This window comes from Tachyglossus aculeatus, chromosome X5, assembly GCF_015852505.1.
Source record: "Tachyglossus aculeatus isolate mTacAcu1 chromosome X5, mTacAcu1.pri, whole genome shotgun sequence".
NCBI lineage: Eukaryota > Metazoa > Chordata > Mammalia > Monotremata > Tachyglossidae > Tachyglossus > Tachyglossus aculeatus.
The window spans coordinates 4,038,412-4,051,176 of NC_052097.1; the positions used below are offsets into that span (position 1 = coordinate 4,038,412).

At 44.3% G+C, this 12,765-nt stretch overlaps 1 protein-coding gene across 1 annotated transcript in view; it reads left to right on the forward strand.

Moving 5' to 3' along the window:
• TUSC3 (tumor suppressor candidate 3) overlaps positions 1-12,765 on the forward strand; it is a 165,545-nt gene that overhangs the window by 92,574 nt on the left and 60,206 nt on the right. The window contains exon 7 of the mRNA XM_038769127.1: positions 4,446-4,535. Coding sequence (XP_038625055.1) covers positions 4,446-4,535 — 90 coding nt within the window. The remainder of the gene's footprint in view (positions 1-4,445; positions 4,536-12,765) is intronic.

A 12,765-nucleotide genomic window follows, 5' to 3' on the forward strand; every position in this document is an offset into this window, starting at 1 on the left:
TTAAGCGACTTGCCCAAAGTCACACAGCTGACAATTGGCGGAGTCAGGATTTGAACCCATGACCTCTGACTCCAAAGCCCGGGCTCTTTCCACTGAGCCACGCTGCTTCTCTTGGCACGTAGTACTTGGCACATAGTAAGCGCTTAACAAATACCATCATTATGATTGTTGTGATTATGACAGGGATTGTGTCCAACTCGATTAGCTTGTATCTACCCCAGCACTTTAGAACAGTTTTCTACACATAGTGAGCGTGCAACAAATAGCACAATTGTCATCAATTGTATTTATTGAGCGCTTACTGTGTGCAGAGCACTGTACTAAGTGCTTGGGAAGTACAAATTGGCAACATATAGAGACAGTCCCTGCCCAACAGTGGGCTCACAATTATGATTGTTACTGGTCCTCGGAGCCCTGGTCCTGCTACTAGCACGATCTAACAATAACAATTACGGTACTCCGTAAGCACTTACCATGTGCCGGACACTGTTCTAAGCGCTGGGGCAGATTCAAGGCACGTCGGGTGTCCTGAGTAGTATCTTCGGTTTTTTACCTGTGAGCCCTGCTTCCCATCAGACGGCAGGGCCAGGTGACCCGGCTTCATTGAACGAGACGTGATGGAATCAGGTGACAGGATGCTACAATATGCTGTGCTACTTGTCTGCCCTGTGACTTCGGGCAAGCCGTCACTTCTCTGTGCCTCAGTTTCTTCCTCTGCAAAATAATAATAATAATGGCATTTATTAAGCGCTTACTACGTGCAAAGCACCGTTCTAAGCGCTGGAGAGATTACAAGGTGATCAGGTTGTCCCACGGGGGGCTCACAGTCTTAATCCCCATTTTACAGATGAGGTCACTGAGGCACAGAGAAGTTGTGACTTGCCCTGTATATATGTAGATATGTTTGTACGTATTTATCACTCTATTTTACCCGTACATATCTATTCTATTTATTTTAGTTTGTTACTATGTTGTTCTCTGTCTCCCCCTTCTAGACTGTGAGCCCACTGTTGGGTAGGGACCGTCTCTCTATGTTGCCAACTTGGACTTCCCAGGTGCTTAGTACAGTGCTCTGCACACAGTAAGCGCTCAGTAAATACAATTGATTGCCCAAAGTCACACAGCTGACAATTGGCAGAGCTGGGATTTGAACCCATGAATGCATGACCTTCATGCAAGTCACTTCACTTCTCTGGGCCTCAGTTACCTCATCTGTAAAATGCGGATTGAGACTGTGAGCCCCACGTGGGACAACCTGATCACCTTGTAACCTCCCCAGCACTTAGAACAGTGCTTTGCACATAGTAAGCGCTTAATAAATGCCATCATTATTATTATTATGACCTCTGACTCCAAAGCCCAAGCTCTTTCCACTGAGCCACGCTGCTTCTCTAGGGACAAAGATACCTGTTCTCCCTTCCCCTTTTACTGTGAGCCCCATGCGGGCCAGGAACTGTGTCCGATTTGATCATCATCATCATCAATCGTATTTATTGAGCGCTTACTATGTGCAGAGCACTGTACTAAGCGCTTGGGAAGTACAAATTGGCAACATATAGAGACAGTCCCTACCCAACAGTGGGCTCACAGTCTAAAGGGGGGAGACAGAGAACAAAACCAAACATACTAACAAAATAAAATAAATAGAATAGATATGTACAAGTAAAATAAATAAATAAATAAATAAATAGAGTAATAAATATGTACAAAAATATATACATATATACAGCTGCTGTGGGGATGATCTCATACCTACCCTGGCACATGTAACACACTTAGTAAATAGCATTATTATTAGTATTGTTAATAGTAATCATCACTGCGCTACGATAGGCACGTGACCAGTGTAACATTGTGTGATTTCTGCGGAAAGTGGACGCCAAGGGTTGATGGGTCAGAAAGGAAATTTTCCACTGGATGAATCCTCTCAAAAAGAAGCCATTCAATTTTTGAAACATTTCAGGAGTTAGAGAAGGTCACTGCAATGGATTTCTTATTTAGTCTTTTCTTCTGAGGTTGGGTAACTTTAAAATTACCCAATTACCTTGGACTTTTATGAGATTGCTGTAGTATAAACATCCATGGACACCGCGAATCTTTTAATGGAACCTTTACTCTGTCTGACTTTTTTTTTCATTTTTCTCTTCGGTTTGTTTTTCTTCTGTGTGTCAACGGAAGTTTGGTGCGTAAGTTTGAAGAATCGGCCTCGGCGGAAAATAATGTATTACACTGGATTTTTCATATCGATATGCAGGAAATTGTTTCCTTCCCCCAAGCCCTCACCACTTGCAATTTTCCAAAGATAAAGAAAGCCAAATCAGTGGTGGGACAGCCGTAGGAAGAACATCATTTTTACGCCGGGTAATCTTAGAGATGTTTTCTGATCATTTTTTTGCACGCTGGAAGTAGAGATAGCCAACTTTGCCTGGGAAAACTCGGGAAATTTGGTAGCTCTATCGGATGTCCAAGATGAAAGGATTTATATGGGCATTCCCAAGTTAGAGGGAATGATGTAGACGCATCCAAGTTAGTCTCAGAGAATATACTTCAGGTGCCAAAGAAGTAGGAGGCTTGGGTTTCTGAGGACCCATTGTCATTGAGGGAATGCCTAGTGGATAGAGCACAGCCGGATTCTAGCCCCAGCTCCGCTATTTGTCTGCTTTGGGACCTCGGGCAAGTCATTTCACTTCCCCGTGCCTCAGTTACCCCGTCTGTAAAATGGGGATTAAGACTGTGAGCCCCAGGTGGGCCATGGACTATGTCCAAGATGACCTTGCATCTACCCCATCGCTTCGAATAGCGCCTGCCCCAAAGTAAGTGCTTAACCAATACCGTTAAAAAAGAAAAAGAAAAGGTGCCAAAGAATTCGGAAGCTTAGGCTTTTGTGAATCCATCGTCATCATCATCATCATCAATCGTATTTATTGAGCGCTTACTGTGTGCAGAGCACTGTACTAAGCGCTTGGGAAGTACAAGTTGGCAACCTGTAGAGACAGTCCCTACCCAACAGTGGGCTCACAGTCTAAAAGGGGGAGACAGAGAACAAAACCAAACATACTAACAAAATAAAATAAATAGAATGGATATGTACAAGTAAAATAAATAAATAAATAGAGTAACAAATATGTACAAACATATACACATATACAGGTGCGTCAGTGAAGGAATGACAGCATGATCTAGTGGATGGAGATTTGGGTTTACTAAGAAGGACCTGGTTCTAATCCTGGCTCCGCCACTTGCCTTCTGTGTGACCTTGGGCAAGTCACTTCACTTTAATAATAATAATAATGTTGGCATTTGTTAAGCACTTACGATGTGCAAAGCACAGTTCTAAGCGCTTGGGGGGATACAGAGTGATCAGGTTGTCCCACGCGGGGCTCACAGTCTTAATCCCCATTTTACAGATGAGGTAACTGAGGCTCAGAGAAGTTAAGTGCCTTGCCCAAGGTCACACAGCAGACATGTGGCGGAGCTGGGATTCGAACCCATGACCTCTGACTCCAAAGCCCGTGCTCTTTCCACTGAGCCACGCTGCTTCTCTACGCCTCAGTTACCTCAGAGAAGCAGCGTATGCCTCAGAGAAGCAGTGTGGCTCAGTGGAAAGAGCCCGGGCTTTGGAGTCAGAGGTCATGGGCTCAAATCCCAGCTCCGCCAATTGTCAGCTGTGTGACCTTGGGCAAGTCACTTAACTTCTCTGGGCCTCAGTTACCTCATCTGTAAAATGGGGATTAAGACTGTGAGCCCCCCGTGGGACAACCTGATCACCTTGTAACCTCCCCAGCACTCAGAACAGTGCTATGCACATAGTAAGTGCTTAATAGATGCTATCATTATTATTATTATTATTACTTCTCTGTGCCTCAGTTACCTCATCTGTAAAATGGGGATTAAGACTGTGAGCCCCCCGTGGGACAACCTGATCACCTTGTAACCTCCCCGGCGCTTAGAACAGTGCTTTGCACATAGTAAGCGCTTAATAAACACCATCATTATTATTATTATCTCTGGTCTGGCTGGGGTGCACTGTTGAGGACCCTGTCACTCATGCAAACCTGCTGTGTACGTGATGCCGCGTCTCGCGGCATAGTGGTCGAGCATTCATTGTCATTCATTGCTGCATTTATTGAGCACTTACTGTGTGCAGAGCATTGTATTATGCGCTTGGGAGAGTACAGTGGAACAATAAACAGAGTCATTCCCTGCCTGTAATGAGCTTACAGTCTGGAAGGGGAGACAGAACTGAATAAAAATTAAAAAATTCAGATACGGACATAGGTGCTTTGGGGCTGGGAGGTTTGGGTGAATAAAGGAAGGGTGGGACCTCTTGATTAAAATGCCACAGACCTGCATCGTGCTTCCCCCGTTCTTCAGAGTCATCCGAACTTGTCTTCAATCAATCAATCAATCAATCAATCATATTTATTTATTGTCTTGTTTTTCAGTGTGTGGTGTTCGCCATGACTTCGGGCCAAATGTGGAATCACATCCGCGGACCCCCCTACGCCCATAAGAACCCCCAGAATGGACAAGTGGTGAGTGCTTGCCTTGCAAACCTTTAATCTTCTGAACTTCCAAGCTCCCTGCCACAGATCACCGCCAGCTTGAAATTTGCAATGATGAGATTTCATTATTAATGTTTCATCATATAGTTCATTCTATTGTGTTGATATTATATTTACGTTTAAGTCTATTTGTGCTATTTCATTATATTCATTCTTGAGGGATTTCATTTGTGAAATCCCATTCAGGTACGATTGAGTATAGTTTGCATTCTCATTTTTCACAGTATATTGGATCATAAGTAAGAAATTATTTGGGGGGGGAGTGATTCTAGATTTATTTATTTAACCAATGTATCTGGTGTTAGTAACTAGTAGGCAAGAAGAAAATCCGTACGCGAGTCCTATCTTACAAGGACCCCGTCCTCAAGAACAGAGTATTATAATCGGCCCCGTTAATTGGCATCCTGATCTTCATAGAGTGTGGGTTAAAAGAACAGAGCACCTGTCGGTTACGTGTGTTTTCACTGGTCCTCTGGAGGCTGCTCTTATTTCCAGAATTACAACTTGGTCCCAAATCCCCAGGTAAAGCAGTCCTGTGTGGAGAAATGGGGAATGTTCGTACTACCTATCCAGACCAAAAAATCACCAGGAGCTCGATCTCCTCTCTGAAGCGTTCGTTATTGGCGGTCTTGTCAATTAGACACGAGGGGTTTGGATAAATAACTGAATGGAGGATCTTAAATTCAGTTTACTGACTGACTGAATGACTGACGGATTGTTTACTAGGGGGAAGGTTAGGGGTGTGAAGGGAAAATTGGGGGATGGTCAAGCGGTCCTCTCCTAACGATCGTTTTGGGTGCCATGGACTGGGGAAACCACCCAAACCTCCTGCCAAGATGGGAGTCAATAATGAGGCAGGCTGAACCTTGTACCTTATGTAGATGTAACTTTGGTCCTCCCCGAGCAATCCTTATTCATTCAGTCGTATTTAGTGAGGGCTTACTGTGTACAGAGAAACGGTTCCAAGTTAATTGCTTGGAAAGTACAATTCAGCAATAGAGACAATCCCTGCCCACTCTGGGCCTCTTTGTGCATATTGTTCCCCAAGAGTAAGCATGGAGAACACCTCTCTGTCCTTTCAACTCAAGTGACAGGTGTTCAGATTTATGGACGTTGACTCAAGTCAGTTCTGTTTTTTCTGGGTAAAACAGCCCCCGTTGGACATGTGCTCATGATCTCCTTTGCTATTCCGCCCCTATTCAAAGCTTATTGAAGGCACATCTCCTCTAAGAGGCTTTCCCTGATGAAGCCCTCCTTTCCTCTCCTCCCACTCCCTTCCTTCTGCATCGCCCTGACTTGCTCCCTTAATTCATCTCCCCTTCCAGCCCCACAGTGTCCATACCTGTAACTTTATTTCTTCACATTAATGCCGATCCCCGCCTCTAGAATATAAGCTTGTTGTGATCAGGGAATGTGTCTGTTTTACTTTTATATTGGACTCTCCCAGCTGTTTGCTACAGTGCTGTGCACACAATAAGCACTCCATAATAATAATAATAATTCTGGTGTTAGCACAATGCCTGGCACATAGGAAGTGGCTAAGCGCTGGCATGGATACAAGCAAATCGGGTTGGACACAGTCCCTGTCATTCATTCAGTCAGTCGTACTGATTGAGGGCTTACTGTGTGCAGAGCACTGTACTGAGCGCTCCCTCTTTTAGACTGTGAGCCCACTGTTGGGTAGGGACTGTCTCTATGTGTTGCCAACTTGTACTTCCCAAGCGCTTAGTACAGTGCTCTGCACACAGTAAGCGCTCAATAAATACGATTGATGATGATGATGAAAAGAAGAAATTATCGGGTTCCTCTTTTTCCGTTCGCCTGGATCTCTTCTATGGCTAGGAAAAACAGTGGATTTCAAGTGTATCCCAGAGAGCCGAAAATGATCATTCAGTTTTCGCCACGATAAGTTCCATTAAATTGAAACTTAAATGTAAATTACCCAGTAAAGGCGAATATAAAGGAAATCAATAGCCCAAGAAGTTCAGTGCTGTGTTGTTTTGAAAGTTTATGTGTTTGTCTCTATTCAGATGTTTTGTTATAGCACAGTCAAGTGCAAATGATCCACTTAACGGCATGAAAGTCATCACAAAAACAGTCATTACCCAAGAGCTTAGAACAGTGCCCAGCGCTGAGAACAGTGCTTTGCACATAGTAAGCGCTTAACAAATGCCATCATTATTATTATTATTACTGTACAATTACAGGGAACTTAGAATAAATGATTTGGGGTTTGGGGGTTTGTTTCTTTTTTTTTTCCATGAAAGAACAATCGTGCTATATGAAAGGGATCCACTGAAACAAGATCCATACTTAGACCGTATAATAATGATGGTATTTGTTAAGCGCTTACTATGTGCCAATAAGTGCAGAGATACTGAACAATTGTTGCGTTCTCCTCCTTGGGAGTATCTGAAGCTTTTGACAGTTGGCATTCACCTCAGATTCCCCTGCATGTGCCACATCTAGTCTGCAATTTAAAACAGGATTACCCAGCAGGATGAATTTCTTCTCTCTTCTGGCATGTGGGCGCAATTCTTTCCATTGAGCCACGCTGGGTCATGGGTTCTAATCCCGGCTTGGCCATTTAATAATAATAATAATAATGATGATGGCATTTATTAAGCGCTTACTATGTGCAAAGCACCGTTCTAAGCACTGGGGAGGTTACAGGGTGATCAGGTTGTCCCACGGGGGGCTCACAGTCTTAATCCCCATTTTACAGATAAGGGAACTGAGGCCCAGAGAAGTTAAGTGACTGCCCAAAGTCACACAGCTGACAATTGGCGGAGCCAAGATTTGACCTCTGACTCCAAAGCCCGGGCTCTTTCCACTGAGCCACGCTGCTTCTCCTACTTGTCTGCTTGCTGCTGCTTGCTGCTTGTCGACCTTGGGCGAGCCGCTTCACTTCTCTGGGCCTCAGTGACCTCGTCTGGAAAATGGGGATGGAGACTGTGAGCCCCAGGTGGGAAAAGTAATTATTTGCATGCAGTTTGCCAGAGGCTACGCCCTTGCAGCGTGGCTTAGTGGAAAGAGGCTTGGGAGTCGGAGGACGTGGGTTGTAATCCCGGCTCCGCCACTTCTCAGCTGTGTGACTTTGGGCAAGTCACTTCAATCAATCAATCAATCGTATTTACTGAGCGCTTACTGTGTGCAGAGCACTGTACTAAGCGCTTGGGAAGTACAAGCTGGCAACATATAGAGACAGTCCCTACCCAAAAGTGGGCTCACAGTCTAGAAGGGGGCTACAGAGAACAAAATCAAACATACTAACACTTATTCTCTGTGCTTCAGTTACCTCATCCGTAAAATAGGGATTAAGACTGAGAGCTCCACATGGGACAACCTGAGGACCTTGTATCTCCTCCGGCGTTTAGAACAGTGTTCGGTACAGAGTAAGCGCTTATCAAATACAAGCATCATTATTGTTATTATCATTATTACTTGGTTTTACTCTCCTAGTAGGAACATGACTGTCAGAGAGAAGAGAGGACAGCCGGGCCCTAAGATTCTCTCTTTCCCTGTTAATGAGGACAGAATTATCTGTAACCTCCAGTGATCCACTGGTGATCTGAATGGGTCCGTAGACACATTCTTTTTATTTTGTTGTTTTTTTTCCTGCAGTATTCGTTGAGCGCTTACTATGCGTCAGGGACAGTTCTAAATTCTGGGTCAGATTCAAGTTTGTCAGATTAGACACGGCATGGGGCTCATGCTCTAAATCGGCAGGAGAAGGATTTAATCCTCATTGTAACAAATACCATAAAGAAACCCCAGAAACAGCAAATATCGAGACCAATGAATGTATCTTTCTGAACTTCACGCGCTGATTCCCAAACAGCAAATATCAATACAAATGAAGGTATCTTTCTGAACTTCACGTGCTGATTCCCAAGGGTTTAATACAGTGCTCTGTACCCAGTAAGTGATCAGCTCACACCATTGATTGATTCCTTGAAGAATGTCTCTTTGCACTCACTCACACCACCAGAGCACCATGAGAGATTACTCATCGTCATCGTCATCATCAATCGTATTTATTGAGCACTTACTGTGTGCAGAGCACTGTACTAAGCGCTTGGGAAGTACAAGTTGGCAAGTTGGCTATATTACAGATAGCTCTGCAGTCATCACAGCGATACTCCAATGATCAGTCGATCCATCAGTGGAATTTATTGAGCACTTACTGAATGCAGAGCACTCTAGTAAGCTCTTGGGAGAGTACAATATAACGGAGTTTGTAGACTTTCACTCGTTCATGCAGTTGTATTTCTTGAGTGCTAACTGTGTGCAGAGCACTGGACTAAGTGCTTGGGAGGTTTTAATATAACAATAAACAGACACGTTCGCTGCCCACAGAGAGTTGATAGTCCAGAAGGGGAGACAGACATGAATATAAATCAATATTGAGCAACTTAACGCGTACAGTGCACTGTTCTAGACGCGTGGGAGAATACAGTATAACAGTTGGTAGACACATTCCCTGCTCACAATTAGTTTACTGACCAGAGAAGCAGCGTGGCTCAGTGGAAAAAGCCCGGGCTTTAGAGTCAGAGGTCATGGGTTCAAATCCTGCCTCTGCCAACTGTCAGCTGTGTGACTTTGGGCAAGTCACTTCACTTCTCTGGGCCTCAGTTACCTCATCTGTAAAATGAGGATTAAGACTGTGAGCCCCACTTTGGGACAACCTGATCACCTTGTAACCTCCCCGGCGCTTAGAACAGTGCTTCTTTTAGACTGTGAGCCCACTCCTGGGTAGGGACTGTCTCTTTATGTTGCCAATTTGTACTTCCCAAGCGCTTAGTACAGTGCTCTGCACATAGTAAGCGCTCAATAAATACGATTGATGATGATAGAGGGGGAGACAGCCATTAATATAATTAATGACTGTCTTGAATTTGTTTTGGTCTGAAGAGCTAGTGTTCTCTGCTAGCAGAGATGACAGTCTTCCAAGTGTTCATTCCATCGTATTTATTGAGCGCTTACTGTGTGCAGAGCACTCTCCTAAACTCTTGGGAGAGGACAGTATAACAATCAACACATTCCCTGCCAACGACTAGCTTGACAGTCACCGAAACGTCTATTACCTGGCCCCGTCAGTCGAGGAAGATGCTCTGTCAGTTGCTCCGATAAAGGCCCCTTCGACGCTGTCAAGAAACCTCTCACGGATGTCTCCATTTTCCTGGAATCTGTCTGGCAACCTGCGCGGTGAAATAGTAGTGCAATCCCTGCCCTCAAGGATTTTATCATCCAAACGACTCTCCCAAGCGCTTAGGACAGTGTTCTGCACCCAGTAGGTGCTCAAGAAGTGCCTTTATTGTTTGAGAAAAGGGAATAACTAAAAAACCGCAATGGAAAAATACATAAACGCATTAAGTATTTAAGTGATCGAACTGTTTAGATCGTGAGCCCACTGTTGGGTAGGGACTGCCTCTATATATTGCCAACTTGCACTTCCCAAGCGCTTAGTACAGTGCTCTGCACACAGTAAGCACTCAATAAATACGATTGATTGATTGTAAATTGAAACTGAAAGGGTGATGGAACTCATTTTCATTTTTAGAAATCATCTCTATGTGGATAAGTCTAAGTTTCCTTCTAAAAGCTAACAAGATATGTTGGACAGTGCTTAATTCAGTCAGCTAGTTGTATTCATTCATTGAGCGCTTACTATGTGCAGATAATTGTACTAAGTGCTAGGGAGCTGTACTGAGCACCTACTGTGTGCAGGGCACTGTACTAAGCACTTGGGAGAGAACAGTATAAGAGTTGGTAGATACATTCCCTGCCCACACCGACCTGGCAGGGATAAAGTGTTCCCCCAAAGGAAAGCATTATTTATGCCCCATACAAGCAGGGAAGGAAACCTTTTCCAAAGGAATTCACAGAAGCCTGTGTATTTTGGATTTTGGCTGACTAGCCTGTTTTGATTTGAGATCAGTAAACCTTAAAAAATGTTCCCTGATCCCGAAAAGGCAATATTTTTTCAGCAATTCATCACACTCCGACCAGGTTTTTCGAGCTCCAAACCCAACAGAAATTGAGGCAGTCACCCTCCATTAAATCTGGTCGGGCTGTTTCACCGCCTTCTTCAGCCAGCTCCGGGTGGCCAAAGGAAAATGGAAGGTAGAGCAATTATCCAGGGAATTGACCAATGTAGAAAGCCAGTTGAGGAATAATTTAGTCAGTAGCCTCTCATTTAAAGTGAACTGCAACCAGCCAGGGATCCCAAGTATCAGTGTCATTATTATAATTATCATTAGCAATTTGAAAGGCAGTGCCGATTCTTCATTTGTGAGAATTCAGACGAAGCGTGGCTTAGGGAAAAGAGCACAGAGTTGGGAGTCAGAGGACCTGGGTTCTAATCCAGACCCTGCCACATGCCTGCTGTGGGACTTTGGGCAAGTCACGTCACTTCTCTGGGTCTCAGTCATATATTGAGTACTTACTGCGTCTAGAACACTGTACCAAACGCGTGGGAGAGTACAGTACACACATTCCCTGCCCACAGCGAGCTTGCAGTCGAGAACTGGGGGAAACAGACATTAATAGAAATAAATAAATGACAGATACAGACGGAAGCGCTGTGGGGCTGGGAGGGGGGGATGAGTAAAGGGAGCAAGTCAGGGAGAGGCAGAAGGGAGTGGGAGAAGAGGAAATGAGGGCTTAGTCAGGGAAGGCTTCTTGGAGGAGACGGGTCTTCAGTAGGGCCTTGAAGTCGGGGGAGAGTGATCGTCTGGCCGATTCATTCACTCATTCAGTCGTATTTATTGAGCGCTTACTGTGTGCAGAGCACTGGACTAAGAGCTTGGGAAGTACAAGCTGGCAACATATAGAGACAGTCCCTACCCAACAGTGGGCTCACAATCTAGAAGGGGGAGACAGAGAACAAAATAAAATAAATAGAATATGTACAAGTAAAATAAAGGAGGGAAGGCATTCCCTCCTCCCCCTCGTCCCCCTCTCCTTCCCCCCATCTTACCTCCTTCCCTTCCCCACAGCACCTGTATATATGTATATATGTTTCTACATATTTATTACTCTATTTTACTTGTACCTATCTATTCTGTTTATTTTATTTTGTTAGTATGTTTGGTTTTGCTCTCTGTCTCCCCCTTCTAGACTGTGAGCCCGCTGTTGGGTAGGGACTGTCTCTATATGTTGCCAGCTTGTACTTCCCAAATGCTTAGTACAGTGCTCTGCACACAGTAAGTGCTCAATAAATGCGATTGATTGATTGATTGATTGATTGATTGATTCCGTGGGTGAGAAGTCAGCAGCATTAGAGGAGCCAAGTGTATATGCTGGATGTAGCAGAAGATCAGTTACCCCATCTGTAAAATGAAGATTCAATACCTGTTCTCTCTCCTATTTAGATTTCCAGCCCTGTGTGGGACAGGGATAGTTGTTTACTGGTCTTGTTTTCTTATCTGTCTCCCCCTCCCTAGACTGTGAGCCCGTTGTGGGCAGGGATGGTCTCTATCTGTTGCCGAATTGCACTTAGTACAGTGCTCTGCACACGGTAAGTGCTCAATAAATACGACTGAATAATAACGATGGTATTTGTTAAGCGCTTACTATGTGCATAGCACTTCTAAGCGCTGGGTGATTGAATGAATGAATGAGAGCGAGCTGGAGAAAAGCAGGCTTAATCGGGGAAGGCCTCTTGGAGGAGATGTGACCTTAATAATGCGGTTTGCGGATGAATATTGCTTTTCTGATCAAGCTGTGAACCACCTCCCACCCTCTGGTTGGAGTGGGACATATAGGCAAGGACTAGTGTACAGGGTTTATGCTAGGAAATGTGGGAATCACTCTAGGTTAGGAATCTAGACTGTGAGCCCATTGTTGGGTCGGGATTGTCTCTATTTGTTGCCGAACTGTACTTTCCAAGCGCCTATTACAGTGCTTTGCATACAGTAAGCGCTCAGTAAATATGACTGAATGAATGAATGAATATTCAGTCATCATTGGGATTAGTGAATTCCATAAAACACTCTACTGTGCAAAGGACAGTGTCATCATTATTTTGTTTTTTTGGCCGAGAGGTTTTTGGAAAGGTCAAGGTTACGTCAGTCATTTCAGTTACAGTAATCCTCGGGTCAGATCTTATCATCATCATCATCAATTGTATTTATTGAGCACTTACTATATGCAGAGCACTTTACTAAGCGCTTGGGAAGTACAAATTGGCAACATA